At 45.2% G+C, this 22,517-nt stretch overlaps 1 protein-coding gene across 9 annotated transcripts in view; it reads right to left on the reverse strand.

Moving 5' to 3' along the window:
- The window catches only part of LOC119977609 (mitogen-activated protein kinase kinase kinase kinase 4), a 399,419-nt gene that overhangs the window by 53,200 nt on the left and 323,702 nt on the right, over positions 1–22,517 (reverse strand). For all 9 annotated transcript variants that reach the window (XM_038818739.1, XM_038818736.1, XM_038818742.1 and 6 more), the window contains one exon: positions 2,747–2,864. In XM_038818739.1, the coding sequence (XP_038674667.1) occupies positions 2,747–2,864 (118 nt within the window). The remainder of the gene's footprint in view (positions 1–2,746; positions 2,865–22,517) is intronic.

Raw genomic sequence — 22,517 nt, forward strand, 5'->3', positions numbered from 1 at the left:
ATGAGGGGCCTCGACTCAGATTTTCTAAAATTATGTGGAAAGGAAAATTGCGCTTGGGCATTTGAGTGGCACAATCACTCTCCTGATCATAATGACAGAAAAACAAGGCAATACTGAACAGGCATAGTTGAGTTGGTAAAATATTTCTAATACAGTAAGAAGTTATTCAGCACTTGGAGAAACAGGAGTTCATCAATTCAGCCTTGATTTCTAGCAGGCAAGTCACGGTCGACCATCCTTACACAACTTTTTGAATAAAGGAAAGGAACTGCAATTGTATGAATTTTCATAAAGTAGCTGATAATAGTGATATGATCAAGGAGAACATGACCATTTTGATAAAGATGGTTGATGGTTGGAAAACAATCGCAAGATACTTTCTTGTATTAAAATGTTTGGAGTCCTTTTAAGTTTTCAGTGTTCGGGCACATATATATATATATATTATATAATATACATTCACAAATCTTTGAGGTTTTAGGATACACGGATAAGACATTTAACAATGTCTTGGTTTTGTAGGCAAGGGCACTGAATGCGAAAACAATTAATTGCTAAACCTTTATAAATCATTGTAGTTAGGAGAGTAGTGTGCACAATTCTAGATACAACACTGTAGGAAGGATGGCAAGGCTCAGAAACAAACAGACAAGGCCGACCAAGATGATACCAGGGGTTTTACACTTCAGTTACATGGAGAATTTGGGGCAGCTGGATTGTTCTCAAAAGCAGAAGATTTAGATAAATTAGAAACTACTTCTGGCAAGTGGGTGGGTAAAAGATAATATTCAAAAATAGCTGGCAAAAGGACTGAGAAAATAAGGCCATTCACTCCTCCCCCTCCCCCCTCAACCCCACCCCTCAGACAGTTAAGATCTGAAATGCTTGTGCTGTGGAAACAGATTCTTTATGAACTTTTCAAAGGCAATTGAACAGTACAAATTTTCAGGGTTGACGGGGAGAAAGCTGGGATATGGAACTGAAATGGATAATTATTTCAAAGTGCTGGCAGAGGTACAACAAGCTGGATGCGCCCATTCTGTGCTGAGATACGATGGTCACAAGAAATAAGAGTTGGAGTAGACTAAACGGCCCATCGAGCCATGTATTAAGATCAGGGCTGATCCATGTTTATGCTGCACTTTCCTGCCTGTTTCCCATATCCCTTGATTCTCTGAAGCCAAACGTTTGTTCATCCCAGCCTTAAATATATTGAACAACAGAGCATCCATAACCCCCTGGGATAGCGAATTCCAAAGATTCACCACCATTTGAGTGAAATAGGGCCGAATTCTCCGGTCGGACCTGCCCGGCGACCGTAAATTCCCACCCAAGGTCAATGGACCGTTTCATGGTTCGCATCCCGCCCATGGTGATCTTGCGGTGGACGGGGCGGAAGAATCCAACCCATAATCTCTCCTAGCCTCATCCCTAAATGATTGGCCTCTTATCCTCAGGCTGTGCCTCAGTGGAAGGAATCGCGCAGCGTTCACCCCATCAACATCGAGGGGTTGCCATTGACCAGTAACTGAACTGGACTAGCCATGTAAATAATGTGGCTACAAAAACAGGTTAGGGGCTAAGAATCCTGAGGCAAGTAACTCATCTCCTGACTCCCCAAAGCCTGTTCATCATCTACAAGACTTAAGATGGGAGTGCAACAGAATACTCTCTCGCTGGGATTGAGTGCAGCTCCAACAACACTGAAGAGGTTTGACAGCATCCAGGACAAAGCAGTCAGCTTGATTGCAATCCCATCCACAAACATTCACTCCCTCCACCACCAATGCACAATGGCAGCAGTGCATACTATCTAAAAGGCACACTGCAGAAAATTAGCAAGGCACCTTAGACAGCAACTCCCAAAACACAACCATCTAGAAGATCAATGGCAGCAGAAACATGGAAACAACACCAATTGGATGTTCCCCTCCAAATCACTCTCCATCCTGACTTAGCAGTATATCAGGGACAGCTTGGCAGTGCAGTGGTTAGCACTTGGACTACAGCGCTGAGGACCCGGGTTCGAATCACAGCCCTGGGTCACTGTCCGTGTGGAGTTAGCACATTCTCCCCGTGTCTGTGTGGGTTTCACCCCCACAACCCCAATAATGGTCAACATGCTATTCACCTTCCTAACAGTTTGCTGTCCTTGGATTAAACTTCCTACATTCCTGTACAATCACATCCAACACTCTTTGAACATCAATACTTTCAAGTTTCTCATCTTTTAAAAACATTCTGCTTTTCTATTTTTATGATCCTATGACACCCAATTATGGTAGGTTATGACAAGGACGGCAGAAAACTGCAGGAGGACACAGGTAAATTAGCAGGTAAACTGTAGATGCCGTTCCATGTAAAAGATAAAGCTAAGTAGTGCAATTTAAATGCAAGAATGAGGATTCAAATTCACCTAAATGATAAGCAGATGAACTGGTATTGAAGGGTGGCTTGATACAGTACAAGAGGCATCCATTCAGTCCATTGTGCCTCTACTCATTCACTAGAGCAGCCTAGAAATAGTAGCCTCACTGCCATTTCTACACCCCATAATCTTTATTAGTATATAAAGACTTCTTAAAGTATCTTTCATTTGTCCAAACCTATTGGAGAACAATGGATGTATCCAAGGTCTTTAGGATGAGTGTTACAGCAAAATTGTACAATTACATTTCCTTCAAAAATGAATTACAGTCACAAGATTCTCACAAAATCTTGTATTATGACAAATTTTATCACTTACCCATGGAAGATATAGTGGTCCCACTAGATGGGGATATTTGCAATAATCTGGGATCTATAAATGGTGTGAATGATGAAGAAGATTTATGTTTCTGGAGTGTGTTTCCTGCTGACTGGGTCTGGAATAGGAACATTCAATTATAATTAAAAATTGAAAATGAAAAGTACAGAATGCATTCCTGGTTAATCATATTTACATATCTCTGAATGTTTTAACATATAAATGCTTGCCAAAATATGTATATACTTGTAAATAGAAATAAATTTTGCATTAACAGATCGTAAGTACTTCACACTAGAAAAAGAAAATTTGTAAGTTATGAGCTTATCTGACATGCACAATTTATCACACCTAAACCAGGTCAAGACATCTATGGTGTGTTGAAGAATGCAAGAATCCACGAAGAAACGTAAAGTGAATTCTGCACAAATTAACATATTATAACCTTAAAATATGTCAATTACAAATTGAAGTTGCATATGGTACACAAATAAAAATGTTGCAGGCAAGTTTTTTTTTAAATTTAAAAAACCCTGACATATTTAGTGATCAAAATAAATGGTCCGAAAGCTCTCTGGTCAAAGTTTAATGTAAATTAGATTTGATAGGCGAGATTAAATGGTGATTATGATCCTCAAATACCACATTTTGTTGTCCAGCTGTTTCAGTCTCATCTTTGTTACTGAATATTTTAACAATGCACAACTTCAACAAGGTGTACAGTAATTTAGGTTTAAAAACAGAAAATGCTGGAAATAGTTAGCAGGTCTTCAGAGTATATGTAGAGAAACAGAATTCAGATTTTAATTCTGTGACCTCTCATCAGTACTGGGTAAAGTTAAAAATGTAATAGGCTATCAGCAGGGGAAATGTGGGGTGAGAAGAACAAAAGGGAAATAAAGTGAGGTGAAGGAGGACAGGAAAGACAGAAGCATGCATGATGTCAATAGGGAATGAAAATGGGACAAGTAAACAAATAAAAGATGTGTCATGAGGTAGCATGAATAACAGGATCATGAATAGCTACCATCTGAAAGTAAAACCAATGGAAATAAGGAGAGAGGGACAGAGAGGGACAACCAGTGAAGAAAAAATGCACAAAATGGGAGAAGTTGCAACCTAAAATTGGAGATATCAATACCACCAAACAAATCTTCCGCTCAACTACTCTGTAGGCATTCCATTGGGGCCGATTCCCTCTGACATCCCGGTCCATTCCATCACCCCCCAACCGCAGCACTGTTCTATGCAATTGCAGGAGGTGGAACACCTTCCCCCTTACCTCCTCCCCACTCACTGTCCAAGGCCCCAAACCCTTCTTCCTAGTGAAGCAGCAATCACTTTCACCTTTTTCAATATAGTCTATTGTATTCGCTGCTCCCAATGCATTCTCCTCTATACTGGGAAGACTAAATGCAGACTGGGTGACTGCTTTATGTGGAACACCTTCGCTCAGCCCACAAGCATGACCCCTATCTCATACACTGCAGGAAAGGCTGTCCCAGGGCATGGTACATTGGCAAGACCATGCAGACGCTGCGACAATGGATGAACGGATATCGCGTGACAATCACCAGGCAGGAATGTTCCCTTCCAGCCGGGGAACACTTCAGCAGTCAAGGGCATTCAACCTCTGATCTTCAGGTAAGCGTTCTCCAAGGTGGTCTTCAGGACATGCGACAGCACAGAATCACGGAGCAAAAAATGATAGCCGGCCTCAACCGGGACCTTGGATTCATGTCGCATTACATTCAGCCCCCACCATCTGGCCTGGGCTTGCGAAATCCTACCAACTGTCCTGGCTTGAGACAATTCACACCTCTTTAACCTGTGATTATCTCTCTCTCCAGTTGCTCCATCTGGACCTGGAAAGAGTGAATTACCTGCAAAGACTCTGATTCAAAGTATCGTCTTGCATCTTTGACTTTGTCTATATATATGTTTCTGGATTCACCCGAGGAAGGAGCTGCGCTCCAAAAGTTTGTCATTCGAAACAAACCTTTTGGACTTCAACCTGGTGTTGTAAGACTTCTTACTGTGCTCACCCCAGTCCAACACCGGCATCTCCAAATAATTTCTGTCACTTGCCATTTCAATTCATCATTTTGCTCTCAACCCACATTTCTATCCTTGGTCTGCTACAATGTTCCAGTGAAGCCCAATGCGAACTGGAGGAACAGCACCGAATCTTCCGATTAAGCACTTTACAGCCTTCGGAACTTAACACAGAGTTCAGCAACTTCAGATCATGAACTCTGTCCTCCACTTCGATATTTCTTTGTCTCCCTCGCGTGGGGCGAGCCAGTCTGTAAATTGTTCTTATGTTTTCCTTTAAGAGAGCATGGACCCTGATTTTACTATCAACACCTTTAACTATCTGACCTTTACACCACTATTAACACCTGATTTAATTTTAGCACTACCATTAACACTCCTTTGTCTTTTGTCCATGACAACTTTGTCAAATCTCTCCTGAGCTTTCACATATTCCTGAACTATTTTATTTCCTGAACCTCTCTTAGCTCCTCTTATGCCATATGGACGTAAACTCTGCTTCTCTCTCTACATGTGCTGCCTGACCTGAGTTTTTCCAGCTTTTTCAGTTTTAATTTCAGGTCTCCAGCATCCATGGTGTTTTGTGTCCAGACAGCCTCGAGCTTGCATTGAGCTTCATTAGAACACTGAGGCAGGCCATACACAAAAGGTGGAGAATTAAAATGGCAAGTTGCCCTGGAACTCAGGGTCACACTTTTGAACTGAACAGAGGTGCTTGAAAAGTGATCACCCAAGTTTGCATTTGGTCTTCCCAAAAATAGATCATCTTGTAAGCAGGGAATATGGTATACTCAATTGAAAGAAGGACAAGAAAATTGTTGTTTCACTTAGGAGGAGGAGTTTGCCCCTTGAATAGGGAAAGGTGGAGGGTGGAGATAAAAAGGCAGGCATTGCATCCCCTGGATTGGTGCTGTAGGAATGTGTGGGTGTTCGGAGTGATTGAGGAGTAAACCAGGGTATTGCAGATGGAATGCTGAAAGGGGAGGCGAGGGGAAATGTATCTGTGGTAGTATCATGCTGGAGGTAATGGTAATTGTGGTGAATAATCTGTTGCATGCAGTGGATAGTGGGGGTGGAAGGGGACAAGGGAAACATATCATGGTTCTTGGAGAGAAGGGAAGAGGCAAGAGCAGAAATACATGAAACAGAATGACCAAGCGAGTGAGTCCCATCTAACATGACAGCGAGGAATACTCGGTTGAGGATAAAGGGCCTGAGGCTGAAACACCTGTCATTAGTAAAGGCCTCAGTTTCAACCTCTTAACACACACCTCAACTATTGCGCTTGATACGACACTGAGCTCACTTCAATTACCTTCACTTCTTTGCCCAGGCGCCTTCCCTTCCCATACCACATTCTTCCACCAGCCTCCAATATTCTCCCCCATATGGGTCCCTTCTTTGATTTTTTTACCCTCTCTACTCTCTTCCCCCCTCAGTCAATTCAACCAATCCTCTTTTGAGCTTGCTGCATTCTGCTACCTCAGGTCCAACCCTGATGTGGTCATAAAACCTGATGACAAGGGTGGTGCTGTTGTTTGGCATACCAACCTCTACTTAGCAGAGACTGAATGTCGACTGTCACTTCCTTCTACCCTCCCTCTAAACCATGATTCTGCCACATAACATCAAGCTATTGTTTACAGGACTGTAACTGACCTCAATGTCCTCTGGAAATCTTCTCCACACAACATCCATCCTGGTGGTCACCCAATCCCAAACATACCACTCATATAAAAGGTAGGAATGTTTTGCTGGAATTGCACAGGGCGCTGGTGAGACCATATCTGGAGTACGGTGTAGTTTTGGTTTTATTTAAGAAAAGTTCCAAGCAGGTCCAAGAACATGTACTTGACTCATACATGGGGGTGGGAAGGGAGCACAAGGGTTGTCTTACGAGGAAAGGTTTGACAGGCTGGGCCTGTAGCCATTGAGGTTTAGAAGATTGAGAGATAGAACATAGAACATAGAACAGTACAGCACAGAACAGGCCCTTCGGCCCTCGATGTTGTGCCGAGCAATGATCACCCTACTTAAACCCACGTAACCCGTATACCCGTAACCCAACAATACCCCCATTAACCTTACACTACGGGCAATTTAGCATGGCCAATCCACCTAACCCGCACATCTTTGGACTGATCTTAGAGAAACATATAATACCCTGAGGGACTTGACAGGGTAAATATTGAAATATTGAAAGGATGCTTCCTCTTGTGGAAGGAACTAGAACCAGGAGACACAGTTTAAAAGTAAGGGGTCTCCCATTTAAGACTAAGTAGAGAATGTCTTTTTTTCCTCAGAGGTTGTCAATCTTTGGAGCTCTCTCCCCCCGGAGAGCAATGGAAACAGGTTCATTAAATAATTTTAAGGTTGATACATTTGTGACTAACACGGGAGTCACAGGTTATCAAGGACAGGTGGAATATGGAGTGGAGGTGAAAATCAGATCAGCCACAATCTTATTGAATGGTGGAGCAGACTCGAGGGGCCAAATGGCCCACTACTGCGAATCATATATTTTTATGCTTTCTTTCTATTGAGGCTTTCTTTCTATTGAGGATTTCTTTCTCCCCACACCCAGTTTCTTTCTATCTACATTTGTGACTCTTCTGATGTCCTTCATCACTTAAACAATTCCCAGTTCCCTGGCCCTGTATGTCTCCTTGTAACCATGGAAGTCACATTACTCTACATCTCTACCCCACACCAGGCCAGTCTGAGAGCTTGTTGATTCTTCCTTGAAAAGATCACAATCATATCACTCCTCTGCCTTACTGATCTTGTTCTCATCTTGAACAACCTCTCCTCCACGTTCATTCAATTCCTCTAAATACAAGGTGTTGCTATGGTTATTTACATGGCTCTTAGCCATGCCTACCTTTTTGTGGGATATACAGAACACGTTTTGTTCCAGTTCTAACCAGGCTCACACCCCACTTCTTGTAGAACTCTATTCTATTCTCCCAGTTTCTCGGACATCAAAAGCATGATTTTGTCATTTATATGGACAGGGAAGATGGCGAGGATCCGAAGGGTGGTTCTGCAGAGGCTGCCTACTGGGTGGCAAATGTGGAGACGGCGTTGGGTTGGTGGAGGGGGACCAGGAGTCATTTGAGTAAAGGTGGAGGCCAGATCGTATGAGGGGACGGGATTACAGGTGTTGGTGACTGTCCTGCTCCCATTCTCCCCGAGGTGGTTTTTGGGTAACCCAGTGGTGATGGCTATGCTAAAAATATGGAGTCAATTACAGCAGCCCTTTGAAACAGGAAGAGGGTCGAGGATGATGCCGATCAGGCATAACCATATGTTTGAGTCATGGTCAATGCCAGGTTTAGGTGATGGGAGGATAAGGGGGTGGCAGTAATGGGGGAATTGTTCCTGGAGAGTGATTTGCGTGCTTGGCGGAGTTAGTGGCGAAGTGCAGGCTTGTGCAGTCTGGGGCATTCAGTTACTTGCAAGTCCGGAGTTTTGCGATGAAGGTTTATTTGGGTTTTTTTAGTTGCGCTGCCCACGTCATTGGTGGAGAAAGTGCCATCACTGGCCGAGTTGGAGGAGGGTATAACTTCGGGAATCTATGAGAGGCTACAGGCAGAGGACAGGGCCTCACTGGAGGGGATTAAGGGGCAATGAGAGGAGGAGCTAGGGGGTGAAGTGGAGAAGGAGGTGTAGTGTGAGGCTAATGGAGGGTGAATGCCACGTTGTCATGTGCGAGGCTTGGGCTCATACACTGAAGGTGGTGCATCAGGTGCACTGAATGAGGGCAAGGATGAGTCAGGTGTTTGAGGGGGTAAAAGATAAGTGCGAGCGGTGTGTGAGGGGCCCAGCAAATCACATTCAGATGTTCGGACATGTCCTAAGCTAGCGAATATTTGGGGCTCTTTTTTCAGCACCATGTTGCCGGTCTTAAGCAGGGAGCTGGAGCCAGGTGCCCGAGAGGCCATATGCAGGGTGACAAAGCTGCCGGAGTTGCAGGCAGGAGCAGATGGTCATAGGCGGGTTCTGCTGGAGTGGAGGTCAGCTTCTCCATCCAATGCCTCAGTGTGGCTGGGGGACCTCCTGGAATTTTGTATTTGGAGAAAGTTAAATACACACTGAGGGAGTCAATTGGAAGGTTCTTTGGACGATGGCAACTGTTGGTTATGTATTTTAAAGAGCTGGTCACTTTCAGCAGCTGGGGGTGGGGGGGGGGGGGGAGTAAGGGGTTTTGGGGCGTTGTTCCTATTTTGGGTTATGTTCAATAAAAAATTTGCAAATAAAAAGGTTTCTCGATCATCTGTTTGAATAACACAAATAACACAACCTGTCATGTGAGAGTACCTTCAAGAAATGAAAAAAATGAAAATCACTTATTGTCACAAGTAGGCTTCAAATGAAGTTACTGTGAAAAGCCCCTAGTCACCACATTCTGGCACCTGTTCAGGAAGCTGATACGGGAATTGAACCTGCGCTGCTGGCCTGCCTTGGTCTGCTTTCAAAGCCAGCTCTTTAGCCCTGAGCTAAACCAGCCCCATTGGGTGTTTTTATAGGTGTAGTGGGTGCACCTTTAAGAAATGGGTGTTTATTACTGCAGTGATGTCAGTATGGGTGGAGCTGAGCTTTTACTTTCGATTTGTGCTCGCAGCTTCAGGGTGTGCTTTAGTTTTGTTTTGGAGACGCTGCAGTCACAGCAAGATGTGTATGAATCCCTGCTAGCTTATGAATGTCCATTTGGAGATTTCAACGTGGTAACTGTTCTCAGTAGTGAAGTTAAACCTGATGTCTTTCTGTACAAAGGGTTCTTTTTGTCTTATGGATGTTGCAAGGAAAGATTAAGAGTTACTTATAGCGTACTGTATTCTTTGGGGATTTATTGGTGTTGATAGTTGTTAGGATGTTTACTATGGGTTTATAAAGTGTTAACTGGTTTCATAAATAAACATTGTTTTAATTTAAAAGTACTGTGGATCTCTGGTGCATCACACCTGTAAGATAAGCCTGTGTGCTCCCCATAACCACAATCTGTTAAAAGCTGTGGGTCAGGTGAACTCCATGATACATTTCGGGGTTCTCTAAACCCTGGCCCATAACAAACCTTCCATACAAGTGCTTCTTATATGCCTTCCATTTTGAGGATTTCCTCCAACCATGGTTGATGGAGCCCTGGACTGTGTGCATTCTACTATTTCATGCACTTCTTGTGTCACCCCTTCTGAACCCCCCACAACCCACTGTCCCAGATGCATTTGTGTTCCCTGTAACTACATCTTGCACACCATTAGGCTCCATTTCAACGGATCTTCCTCAAACATTTCCAACACCTCCAGCACTTTGCCACCTAACACATTTCCCCTTCCTTTCCAGTTTTACAAAATGGACAGTTTCCTCTGGTCCACTCCTCAGTTTTGCTCAACATCTGCTTCTTCTCCTATGACACCTCTCTATGAAATCATGAGTTGAAAGTGACTCTCATTGACATCAAGGCAGCACGGTAGCATTGTGGATAGCACAATGGCTTCACAGCTCCATGGTCCCAGGTTCGATTCCAGCTTGGGTCACTGTCTGTGCGGAGTCTGCACATCCTCCCAGTGTGTGCGTGGGTTTCCTCCGGGTGCTCCGGTTTCCTCCCACAGTCCAAAGATGTGCACGTTAGGTGGATTGGCCATGCTAAATTGCCCTTAGTGTCCAAATTGCCCTTAGTGTTGGGTGGGGTTACTGGGATAGGGTGGAGATGTTGACCTTGGGTAGGGTGCTCTTTCCAAGAGCCGGTGCAGACTCGATGGGCCGAATGGCCTCCTTCTGCACTGTAAATTCTATGATTTGGCTGAATGCATTATCAAAAAGCCCTAGAAAAACTGAAGTCAATGGGTTACCCGATTCTGCGGGCCCCGAAAATCGGTGTACTCAGGGAGTACTAGGACCGCCGAGGACCTACCTGGGACCATTGCCAGAGGCCCGCTCCGCCATTTGGCCGAAGTCCCAACGGTGTGGAATAAATGTGGCCCATCCGGTCGGGGATACTCGCGTGGCGGCTCCAGACTCAGTCCGCGGCTGCGCTGGTTGGGGTCTGGCCGATCCAAGGGCAGGGGGGCTTATAGGTGGCCGGGGAATGTTTGTGTGGGTGGACAGAGTCGGGCCCGTGGCCGATTGGGGGAGGTGTTTATTTTTCGAGTCTAGCTCCGCGTCCGCCATGGAGGCCGCCGCCATGCGCATGCACGACCACTGATCCGGAATTACGGGTGCCTGTATCTGCAGCAAAAGCTGCTGGATCTCCACCGGGTCACAGAATTTACAATACAGAAGGAGACCATTCGACCCATTGCGTCTGCACTGGCCATTGGAAAGAGCACCCTACTTAAGCCCGCACCTCCACCCCGTCCCCACAACTCCACCACATCCCCGTAACCCCACCTTACCGTACCTTTTTTGGGCACTAAGGGAAATTTAGCGTGGCCTACCTGCCTGCACATCTTTGGACTGTGGGAGGAAACCAGAGAACCCGGAGGAAACCTACACTTACACGGGGAGAACGTGCAGACTCCGCACAGTCACCCAAGCCGGAAATCGAACCTGGGACCCTGGCGCTGTGAAGTCATTGTGCTAACCACTATGCTACCCTGCTAGCCCATGCAGGGCTAGGAATTAGTGGTCCTTTCACGCCAGTGTTTCTGGCGTGAAACTCCACCGTTTTGACGCCGGCTTGGGGACATAGTCCCAGTAATGGAGAATCCAGTCCAAGATTTTTTTTAAAAATGTGACTACATTTTAGAAGTTTAACGTAATTGAATGTCTTCAAAGTTAAACTGGTTTACACTTTACGGTTCAAACAGGTTTTACAGCAGAAAGGTGCAGCTCATTTTTAAATAGGGGACACATGATTGCAGAGGGAATAGTTTAATATTATAGTACATAAATCAAATCATTCAGATTGGGTGACCAATTTAAAAAACTGACTAAAATTGCAGTCGCTAAAAACAGCTCTGTAAAAGAGAAGTTCAACTGCTTCTAATCTTCTATTAATGATGAGGTATATTGAATGACTAATGAAATTCATTGTTACACCTCATTTACAATGCAAACTGCATAATTTGGTGCAATTAAATCGGCAAGCATAATTAGACACAATTGTTCAGAAACGTGTTCAAGACAATTCATACATTAGGAGTTTGCATGTCAGAGCAATAAAATGAAAATCTGTAAAATTAATGAGTCCTTTGAAGACTTAATTGAAGGATTATGATACATTGTTCATCACTTCTTTTAAAAAACATGCTGAAAGATATATTTTGTATCCAGAAAAAAAGTAACAACAAAAATTACATTTTCGCACTATGAATATGCAATGCAGTTATTAACAGAAGGTCACTGTCTTAATCATAGTGTGTGTATATATATATATATATATATATTTTGAAGATTTAATTTAGAATGTGTGCATGCAGCTCATGTATGCTGAACTGAACAGCAACAAAATAACAAATTGTGCCGAATTCCTCCTTTAAAAAGTATTACTGTAGGACAGTGACCGTGTTATGGCATTTTGAACATTATCACATTACGAAATGTCTGATAGTATTAAAAGTTTTCACTGCCACCTACAAAAAAAAGTGAGGTTAATATTTAAATTACTTATTTTTCAATGTATTTCAACATATGAATGCTGACTCTGCTTGGATAGAGTGTTTTGCTCAAATCTGAACCAATAGCACGATGAAATCGATGATATGTATACTTAAAGCAGCAAGATGCTCAAACACTTTGGATTGCACTCGTGAAAGTTCAGATCCCTCACAGGCATATCCAATTAATTCCTCCAAGTTAAACATTACACATCGTTGCAAAGTCAATTAGACCACAGTGTATTTCCAATTACAATCAAGTTTTACTTTAGCTTACCCAAAACAGAATTATGAAGCCATATCCTGCAACGTTAATATTTCTGCTGTATATTCTACTTTGCAGCTACATTTTCACAAAAATAACCCAACCATATCATCCAAATGGAAGCTAAATTGTGATCAAGAGGATTAAAGAGAGGAAAGTCCGGAGTTTTTGATGGGGGGGGGGGGCAGGTAATGAGAAGGACTGGAGGGAGACAGACACACTACTAGTGTATGTATAAGATTCAACAATAGTGGGTTATTTTTGTGAACGTAAAGAATTTTACAATATTTTTCATTTAACCCTCTGAGTACTGAATGTCCTTCTTATAAAATACTTATATTTCCAAAAGCATACTTAAATGTACACATTAAAAATGGTCAAAGTTATGGACCAATAAATTACATAAGATTTAAAACACAGAAACAGACCATTCGGTCCAACAGGTCTATGTCGTTGTTTATTTCCACAACATCTCCCCACACCCCCTATTTCATCGTATCCTTGATTGAATCATTCAGAATTTGAATTTGGTGATGTCTCTTAAGCCAAATAATTCACAACAATTTCTGGGCAAATAAAATGTCTGAATTGCGAAATTGTGGCACAGAAATGTGACTGCAGTGATCAAAGGGTTAATATTGTTGTTTTCTACCCAAAACACACAAGCCTAATTGCACAAGCACAAGGAAATATGGAAGGTGGTTAAACATGAAATGGAAAATTAGTGAAATATATGAAATGGCAATGACACTTTTAAGAAAATAAAACTTGCCAGTTTAATGCTTATAAATGTTAGGATGATTACAATAAGATTAAAATGGAGTATGGAAGAGCTGATTGTTGTCTAAATGATGCTGCACGCTCGTCAAATCATCTTTTCTCAGCCAAAAGAAAACTTTGTTGTTTATACATCAAATGTGCTTTCACTATGCCTACACCTTCATATTGATTTTGTAATCTACAATAATTTGAGATTTAAATTGCTCATCAGGACTAAATATCATTGTGCCTTTTTCTTTTTATTTGCTGGGTGGAATGTGGGCATGGGAGAAAGGAGCATTGGAGAGAGGGCATCATACCCAGCTCCAGATCAATTATAGAAAAGTGGAGAATAACGTTTTCCTCAATAAACTTGGCATTTTAAAATCAATAGTTGATCAGAATCTTCAACCCCTCAAATTCCCATTGTCCTAATCTGGTTTAATTTTCAATTCTTAAAATATATAAAACCATTAGATCCACAAGGATTTTAAATGCACCGTTGAAAGTTAAATAACAATCTGGCCTAATTGGACAATGAATGAAACCATGTATTATTAACATATTTGAGAGGGCAAACTGGAGACAATCTTGGTTATCAGGTTAGTCACTGGATGAGACGGAGGAGACAGTGGATAATGAAAAAAGAACATACTGATTGGCAGGATGTGACAAGTTGCATTACCCAAGGGTGACTTGGATAAAGGAAGAGTTGTACATCTAAATTTTCAGATGTCAGTGAGGAGACACAGTAACTTGTATAGATAGTTGTAGAAAGCTACAAAGAGAGATACACAGAGATTGTGTGCGCACACAGATTTAATTCATGCAAGGAAGCACGGGGTCATCCACTTTGGAACTCTTTGAAGGCAAGAGTCCAGGAACTGAAGAGGCACAAAGATTTTGGACGTCCATGCACACCATTCACTAAAAGCTAGTGGGTAGGCACAAAAAACAAAATCAAGATGACTAATGAAATGTTGGCCTTTTTGTCAAGGAAATTGTAAAAGTGAGGAAGTCATGCTTCCGTTAGAGACCCCTGGTTCAGTCCTCATCTGCATTTAGATTTGGACACAAAACCTCAGCAAGAATATAGACTAACTTTGAAAGATGTACAATGCAGGTTCACTAGAATTATATCGGAGAGTTAAGGGGTAAACTATGAGGAGAGGTCACATAAACATGGTATATATTCTAATGGATTGGGAAAATGGAAGAGTGGTTTATTTAATGTTTTAAAGATGAAAAATGGATTTAATAAACTAGATATCAAAAAGTTATTTCCTCCGATGGGGAAATCTAGAACAAGAGGAACAAGCATAAAATTAGAGCTACGCCATTCAAGAGTGAAACCAGGAATAATTTTTATACACAAAGATGGTAGCAATCTGGAATTCTCTCCCACAAGACTGTGGATGCTGAGTTAATTGAAATGCTCAAAACGGAGATCAAGAGAGTGTTATTAGTTTAAGGATATCGAAGGGTGTAAATCAAAGGCAAATAAATGGAGTTGAAGTACAGAACAAGCATGAGCTTTTCAGGAGGCCGAGTTACTCCTGTAGGTGTCTATGTATTTACATAACGTGTTAACAAATGTAGCTTTATACCAACAGCTGCCTATGATCTCAATTAGTTTAAAAAAAAATTATGGTAATACACTTAATACTTTGAAGACACTTAATACTTTGAAGATAAAAGAAAAATGTCTGGCAAGTACAGCTTTAAAAGATGCAGTATTAATAATAATCTTTATTAGTGTCACAAGTAGGCTCACATTAACACTGCAATGAAGTTACTGTGAAAATCCCCTGGTCGCCACACCCCGGCGCCTGTTTGGGTACACAGAGGGAGAATTCAGAATGTCCAATTCACCTAACCAGCATATATTTTGGGACTTGTGGGATGAAAACGGAGCACCCAGAGGAAACCCACACAGGGGGGGGGGCGGAATATGCAGACTCCACATGCCAGTGACCCAAGCCGGGAATCAAACCCTGGTCCCTAGCAACAGTGCTAACCATTGTGCTACCTAATGTTAATTACTTATAGTATGATCATAATTACATAACACACACCCAAGTGGGGAAAAACACAAGAGATGAGTTTTAAATAATAATTTTAAGAATTATATAAAATGTTATCAATTTAATTTTTAAATAAGTTACAAGTGATAATTTAACTCTCACAAGGTGCTTCCCATGACCAGCATTTAATTTCATTGCAGAATCCTTCACTGGTTTTTGTGAGCAACATTTTACCTGGCACTATTGATATGGGGCATGAAGTGCACAGGGAACACAGAAAGAGTGGAGATAAGGGAAAGAGAGAGAGACAGATAGAGTGCAAGAGCAAGAGAGAAATAATTCAGAGATCAAAGCTCTGTGGACAAAGGTTCATATTCCATCATGGAATTCAAATTAACTTAATTCCGATTTTATGAATTAAAAGATCATCCCAGTAATGGTGACCGTGAAAACTGTCGGTAATTGCTGTAAAAACACACACAAGGATTTCAGCTATCCTTACTTGGTCTGGCCTCCATGTGACCCCAGCCGGACTGCAATTGGATTGGCTCCCAACTGATCTCTGATATGGCCTAGCAAGCCACTCAGTTATACCAAACTGCTATATTGTCAAAAAGGAATGAAACTGAATCGACCTAGATACCAGAGACAAAAGCACTCCCAGCCTTGCTGAACTTGTACAGTCCTACTTATGAACCTCCTCGGGCCTTGTGCCAAAACTGGGTTATCCCACAGATCAAATCAAGCAACAGCCTGACATAGTCATAGATCCCGAATTATACCTTACAGCCAATGCCTCTGATGACCATCACCATCCCTGACTATGTCCTGTCCCACCGGCAGGACAGATCCGCCAGTGGTGGCAGACAATGGCATACAGTGGAGAGGGAGTTGCCTTGAGAGTCCTCAATATGACTCTAGACCACATGAAGTCTCATGTCATCAAAGCCAAACATGTGCAAAGAAACCTCCTGCTGATTACCACTTAACTCCCTCCTCAGTATGAATCAGTACTCTATGCTGAACACCACTCTGAGAATGCACGGAGGGTGGCAAGACTATAGAATGTAGTCTGGATGTGGGCCCTCAATGTCCATCACCATGAGTGACTGGGTAGCACCTCTACTGACCGAGTTGCCGAATCCTAAAGGAGGCAGCTTCTAGACTGGGTCTGTGGCAGGTGGTGGAGGAACCAACAGAAGGGAAAAAAAACTATTTGACGTCATTAATTAAAGCAAAATACCGTGGATGGATGCTAGATCTGAAATAAAAATAAAGTGCTAAAAAAACCAGTAGGCCTGGCAGCATCAGAGCAGGGAGATAAAGGGTGAATCTTTTGTGCACCTCTTCTTTGGAACTCTACTTGAGCTTATCCACACCAATCTGCCTGTCACAAATGCATCTAACCATGACAGTATTGGCTGGAGTGACCACAGCACAGTCCTTATGGAGACAAAATCCCATCTTCACATTGGGGATACTCTTCATCATGTTATGTAGCACTATCACTGTGCTGATTGGATAGATTTAGAATAGATTTGGCAACTCAAGATTGGGCAACAATGATATGTTGTGGGCTATCAGTAGCAGCAGAATTATATTCAATCACAATCAATAACTTTATGGTTCAGCACAACTCCCACTCTATTATTACCATCAAGAAGGGGCGTGGGGTCAACCCAGGTTCAATAAAGAGAGCAGGAGAGCATGTCAGGAGCAGCACCAGCTATACTTAAAGCTGGGATGTCAACCTGGCGAAGCTACAACACAGGATTATTTGTATGTCAAACAGTGCAAGCAGCATGCAATAGATTTCAAAGCAATTCCACAACTGACAGATCAGATGGAAGGTCCGCAGTTTATGTGACATCCAATGTGAATGGTGGTGGACAATTAAACAACAAACCGGAGGAAATATTCCGATCTTCAATGATGCATAACAATGCAAAGGACAAAGCTGAAGCAAGAAGTGCGGAGTGGATGATCCATCTCAGCATCACAGATGCCAATCTTCAGCAAGTTTGATTTTCACTCCACGAAATCAAGAAATGGCAAAAGACTATGGACTCTGTCAATATTCCAGTAATAGCGCTGAAGACCTATGCTCCAGAACTAGTTGCACTCACAGCCAAGCTGTTCTAGTATAGATACAACACTGCCATCTATCAGACACTGCCCAGGTATGTCCCATCCACAAAAAGGAGGGAAAAAAAATCTAACCCAATAATTAGCGCTCAATAATCTAGCCTTCATCATAGGCAAAGGGGATGGAAGGTGTGTCTTTGACAGTGCTTTACAAATCACATACTCAAACAATAATGTGCTCACTGATGTTCGGTTTCGGTTCCACCAAGACTACTCAGCTCCTGACGTCATTGCAACCTTGGTTCAAACATAGAGAAAACAGCTGAACTCTAGAGATGAAGAGAAATTGACAGTTTTTGACATCAAGGCAGCATTTGACTAACCATAACATCAAAGCTGAAGTCAATGGGAATCGGGGAAAACTCTCCACTGGTTGGAGTTATACCCATCATGAAAGGAAGATGGTTGTGATTGCTGGAGGTCAATTACCTCAATCCCAACACATTACTGCAGGAGACCCTCAGGGTAGTGTCCTAGACTCAACCATCATCAGCTGCTTAATCAACACCCGTCCCTCCATCAAAAGATAAGTGGGGATGTTCGCTAATAATTGCACAATGTTCAGCACCGTTCTTGACACTGATATTGAAGCAGTCCATGTCTATATGCAGCAATTCAGTCTTAGGCTGATAAGGGACAATTAACATTTGTGCCACAAGTGCCAGGAAAATACCGTATCCAAAAGGAGGGAAGCCAACGTCTCCATGGCATTAGTATTCCTGACAAGGCAGAAGTCCAGAGTGTGATGGAATACTCTCTAATTGGCAGGATGCGTGCAACTACATCAACACTCAAGAAACCTGATGCCATCAAGGACAAGCCGGTGCATGGGTAGCCCAGCCAGGGAAGCCAACCACCCATAACTGAATAAATGAAAAAAGAGCAACCCCCCCCCCCCCTTTTTTACAACATCCTGGGTATTACCACTGACCAGAAACTTAACTGGATCAGTGATATAAGAACTTTAACTACAAAAACAGGGCAGAGGCTGGAAATTCCATTGAGAATAATTCACCTCTTGACTCCCCAAAGACTGTCAACCATCTACAAGGCACAATTCAGGAGTGTGATGGAATACTCTCCACTGGCCTGGATAAGTGCAATCAAGAAGCACATCACTATCTAGGGCAAAGCAGCCCGCTTGACTGGCACTCCATCCACCAGTATAAATATTCACTCCCTCCATCACCGACACAGTGGCAGTGGTGTATAATATATACAAGATGCACTACAACAACTCTCGAAGCTCCTTCAATAGCACCTTAAAAACTTTCAATATCTACTGTTTGCTTAGAAGAGCAGCAAATCATGGCAACATCTGCACACTCCCCTCCAGTTACACACAATCCTGATTAGAATTATATTGCCATTCCTTCACAGTTGCAAGATCAAAGTCCTGGAAGTCGCTTATTGGGTATATGTACACCACACGGACTGCAGTGATTCAAGGCACTGGTTCAACAACACATTCTGAAGGGGAATTAGGAATGTACAGCAAATGCAAGCCTAGCCAGTGATGTCCGCATCCTGTGAAGCAATAAAAAGAGGGGTGAGAGAAAGAGTGGGGGGAAACCGAGGGTAGGGACGGAGGGAGAGGCAGGGAGGGACGGAGGGAGAGATGGGCAGGGAGGGATGGAGGGAGAGATGGGCATGGAGAGACGGAGGGAGAGATGGGCATGGAGAGACGGAGGGAGAGATGGGCATGGAGAGACGGAGGGAGAGATGGGCATGGAGAGACAGAGGGAGAGATGGGCATGGAGAGACAGAGGGAGAGATGGGCATGGAGAGACAGAGGGAGAGATGGGCATGGAGAGACAGAGGGAGAGATGGGCATGGAGAGACAGAGGGAGAGATGGGCAGGGAGGGACAGAGGGAGGGGCAGGGAGGGACAGAGGGAGGGGCAGGGAGGGACAGAGGGAGGGGCAGGGAGGGACAGGGAGGGACAGAGGGAGGGACAGGGAGGGACAGAGGGAGGGACAGGGAGGGACAGAGGGAGGGGCAGGGAGGGACAGAGGGAGGGGCAGGGAGGGACAGAGGGAAGGGCAGGGAGGGACAGAGGGAGGGGCAGGGAGGGACAGAGGGAGGGGCAGGGAGGGACAGAGGGAGGGACAGAGGGAGGGACAGAGGGAGGGACAGAGGGAGGGACAGAGGGAGGGACAGAGGGAGGGACAGAGGGAGGGACAGAGGGAGGGACAGAGGGAGGGACAGAGGGAGGGACAGAGGGAGGGACAGAGGGAGGGACAGAGGGAGGGACAGAGGGAGGGGGAGGGAGGGACAGAGGGAGGGGCAGGGAGGGACAGAGGGAGGGGCAGGGAGGGACAGAGGGAGGGACAGAGGGAGGGGCAGGGAGGGACAGAGGGAGGGGCAGGGAGGGACAGAGGGAGGGGCAGGGAGGGACAGAGGGAGGGGCAGGGAGGGACAGAGGGAGGGGCAGGGAGGGACAGAGGGAGGGGCAGGGAGGGACAGAGGGAGGGGCAGGGAGGGACAGAGGGAGGGGCAGGGAGGGACAGAGGGAGGGGCAGGGAGGGACAGAGGGAGGGGCAGGGAGGGACAGAGGGAGGGGCAGGGAGGGACAGAGGGAGGGGCAGGGAGGGACAGAGGGAGGGGCAGGGAGGGACAGGGAGGGACAGAGGAGGGCAGGGAGGGACAGAGGGAGGGCAGGAGGACAGAGGGAGGGACAGAGGGAGGGACAGAGGGAGGGACAGAGGGAGGGACAGAGGGAGGGACAGAGGGAGGGGCAGAGAGGGGCAGAGAGGGGCAGAGAGGGGCAGAGGGAGGGGCAGAGGGAGGGACAGAGGGAGGGGCAGGGAGGGGCAGGGAGGGGCAGAGGGAGGGGCAGAGGGAGGGACAGAGGGAGGGACAGAGGGAGGGGCAGGGAGGGACAGAGGGAGGGGCAGGGGGAGGGACAGGGAGGGACAGAGGGAGGGGCAGGGAGGGACAGAGGGAGGGGCAGGGAGGGACAGAGGGAGGGGCAGGGAGGGACAGAGGGAGGGGCAGGGAGGGACAGAGGGAGGGGCAGGGAGGGACAGAGGGAGGGGCAGGGAGGGACAGAGGGAGGGGCAGGGAGGGACAGAGGGAGGGGCAGGGAGGGACAGAGGGAGGGGCAGGGAGGGACAGAGGGAGGGGCAGGGAGGGACAGAGGGAGGGGCAGGGAGGGACAGAGGGAGGGGCAGGGAGGGACAGAGGGAGGGGCAGGGAGGGACAGAGGGAGGGGCAGGGAGGGACAGAGGGAGGGGCAGGGAGGGACAGAGGGAGGGGCAGGGAGGGACAGAGGGAGGAGCAGGGAGGGACAGAGGGAGGGGCAGGGAGGGACAGAGGGAGGGGCAGGGAGGGACAGAGGGAGGGGCAGGGAGGGACAGAGGGAGGGGCAGGGAGGGACAGAGGGAGGGGCAGGGAGGGACAGAGGGAGGGGCAGGGAGGGACAGAGGGAGGGGCAGGGAGGGACAGAGGGAGGGGCAGGGAGGGACAGAGGGAGGGGCAGGGAGGGACAGAGGGAGGGGCAGGGAGGGACAGAGGGAGGGGCAGGGAGGGACAGAGGGAGGGGCAGGGAGGGACAGAGGGAGGGGCAGGGAGGGACAGAGGGAGGGGCAGGGAGGGACAGAGGGAGGGGCAGCCAGGGACAGAGGGACGGGCAGCCAGGGACAGAGGGACGGGCAGCCAGGGACAGAGGGACGGGCAGCCAGGGACAGAGGGACGGGCAGCCAGGGACAGAGGGACGGGCAGCCAGGGACAGAGGGACGGGCAGCCAGGGACAGAGGGACGGGCAGCCAGGGACAGAGGGACAGGCAAGGAGGGACAGGGATGGAGAGGTTATGAGCATGCACGAGGGGAAAGGAGTAAAGAGAGAAAGAGAGCGAAAATGGGAGTGATGGGTCAGGCAGAAGAGGATGGAGAAAAATGACAATGCAGTTTGCCTATGTCCAGGGGAGCGCAAGAAGGAAATTGTGTCTGAAATTGCTGGTGGGGTTGAAAGCGGAGCAATTTTAGTATTCGTGAAGAGCACCAATTGTATCATGCATGCGTGTGACAGTCAGGGGCTTTGTTAACTATTTGCTTGTGTGGGCCTTTTATTTTTAAAGTCTCCTAAAACATTCAGTGAAAAAGACAAAGATCAGTTTTAATGTTTACTGACTGCAAAAGTTGGGTTGGGTGTTGTCTACTCATGTTACAAGGTCATGTATCATTCAGTCACAGCCCCATCTACAAATGCAATACATTTGGACTGCTGGGATTTTCACTTTTAAAAAAAATTTATAGTTGGCTCTGGCAATAAGTTGAATGGGGGACAATGGGAGAAAAATTGATTTACTATATGCACTTACTTGTCATTCTGCTGCTAAACGAAGTCTAGCTTATTTTCCCCACAAGGATCTAGAGGTACACAGGGATAACATCCTGGATCTTCACACCAGCTTCACAATTTGGATTACAGATTATTGTTTTGACCACAGTTGAAAATCTGCGGTCAGAGACTTTATAAATTGCAATTTGCCAATGAGTACCAATCATACCTACTGCTGGAAGAGGATTTTTCTTTCTGCAAAATGTTGTGTCTGGTTACATTTCATGGTCATATCCTTAAAAGTCTAAATTTATTCTTTTTAAAACCCAACTCAAAACAGGTCATCATCTGCTTTCTTAACTCAAAAGCAAAACATTGCTCATGGCATAGTGAAAGTCTATTCTATTAGAACAGTTTGTTTTCCTTTTACTAATCCAACTTTTAAATATCCATGAACTGGCAAGTTTTGGAGTCAAAACATTCTACCATGTAAGAGGGTTTAGTGTTTTCTGCAATAGCAGTTTAGAAGTGATACACAGCAAAAATTAAAGATGAATAGCACCGAGATTGACTGGAGTGCTGTTGTGACTAACTAGTTTACAGGAGTGGTGCGCCGGAACAGCAGCCGGCAATGGTGTCAAAC

This window comes from Scyliorhinus canicula, chromosome 14 (genome assembly GCF_902713615.1).
Source record: "Scyliorhinus canicula chromosome 14, sScyCan1.1, whole genome shotgun sequence".
Lineage (NCBI taxonomy): Eukaryota > Metazoa > Chordata > Chondrichthyes > Carcharhiniformes > Scyliorhinidae > Scyliorhinus > Scyliorhinus canicula.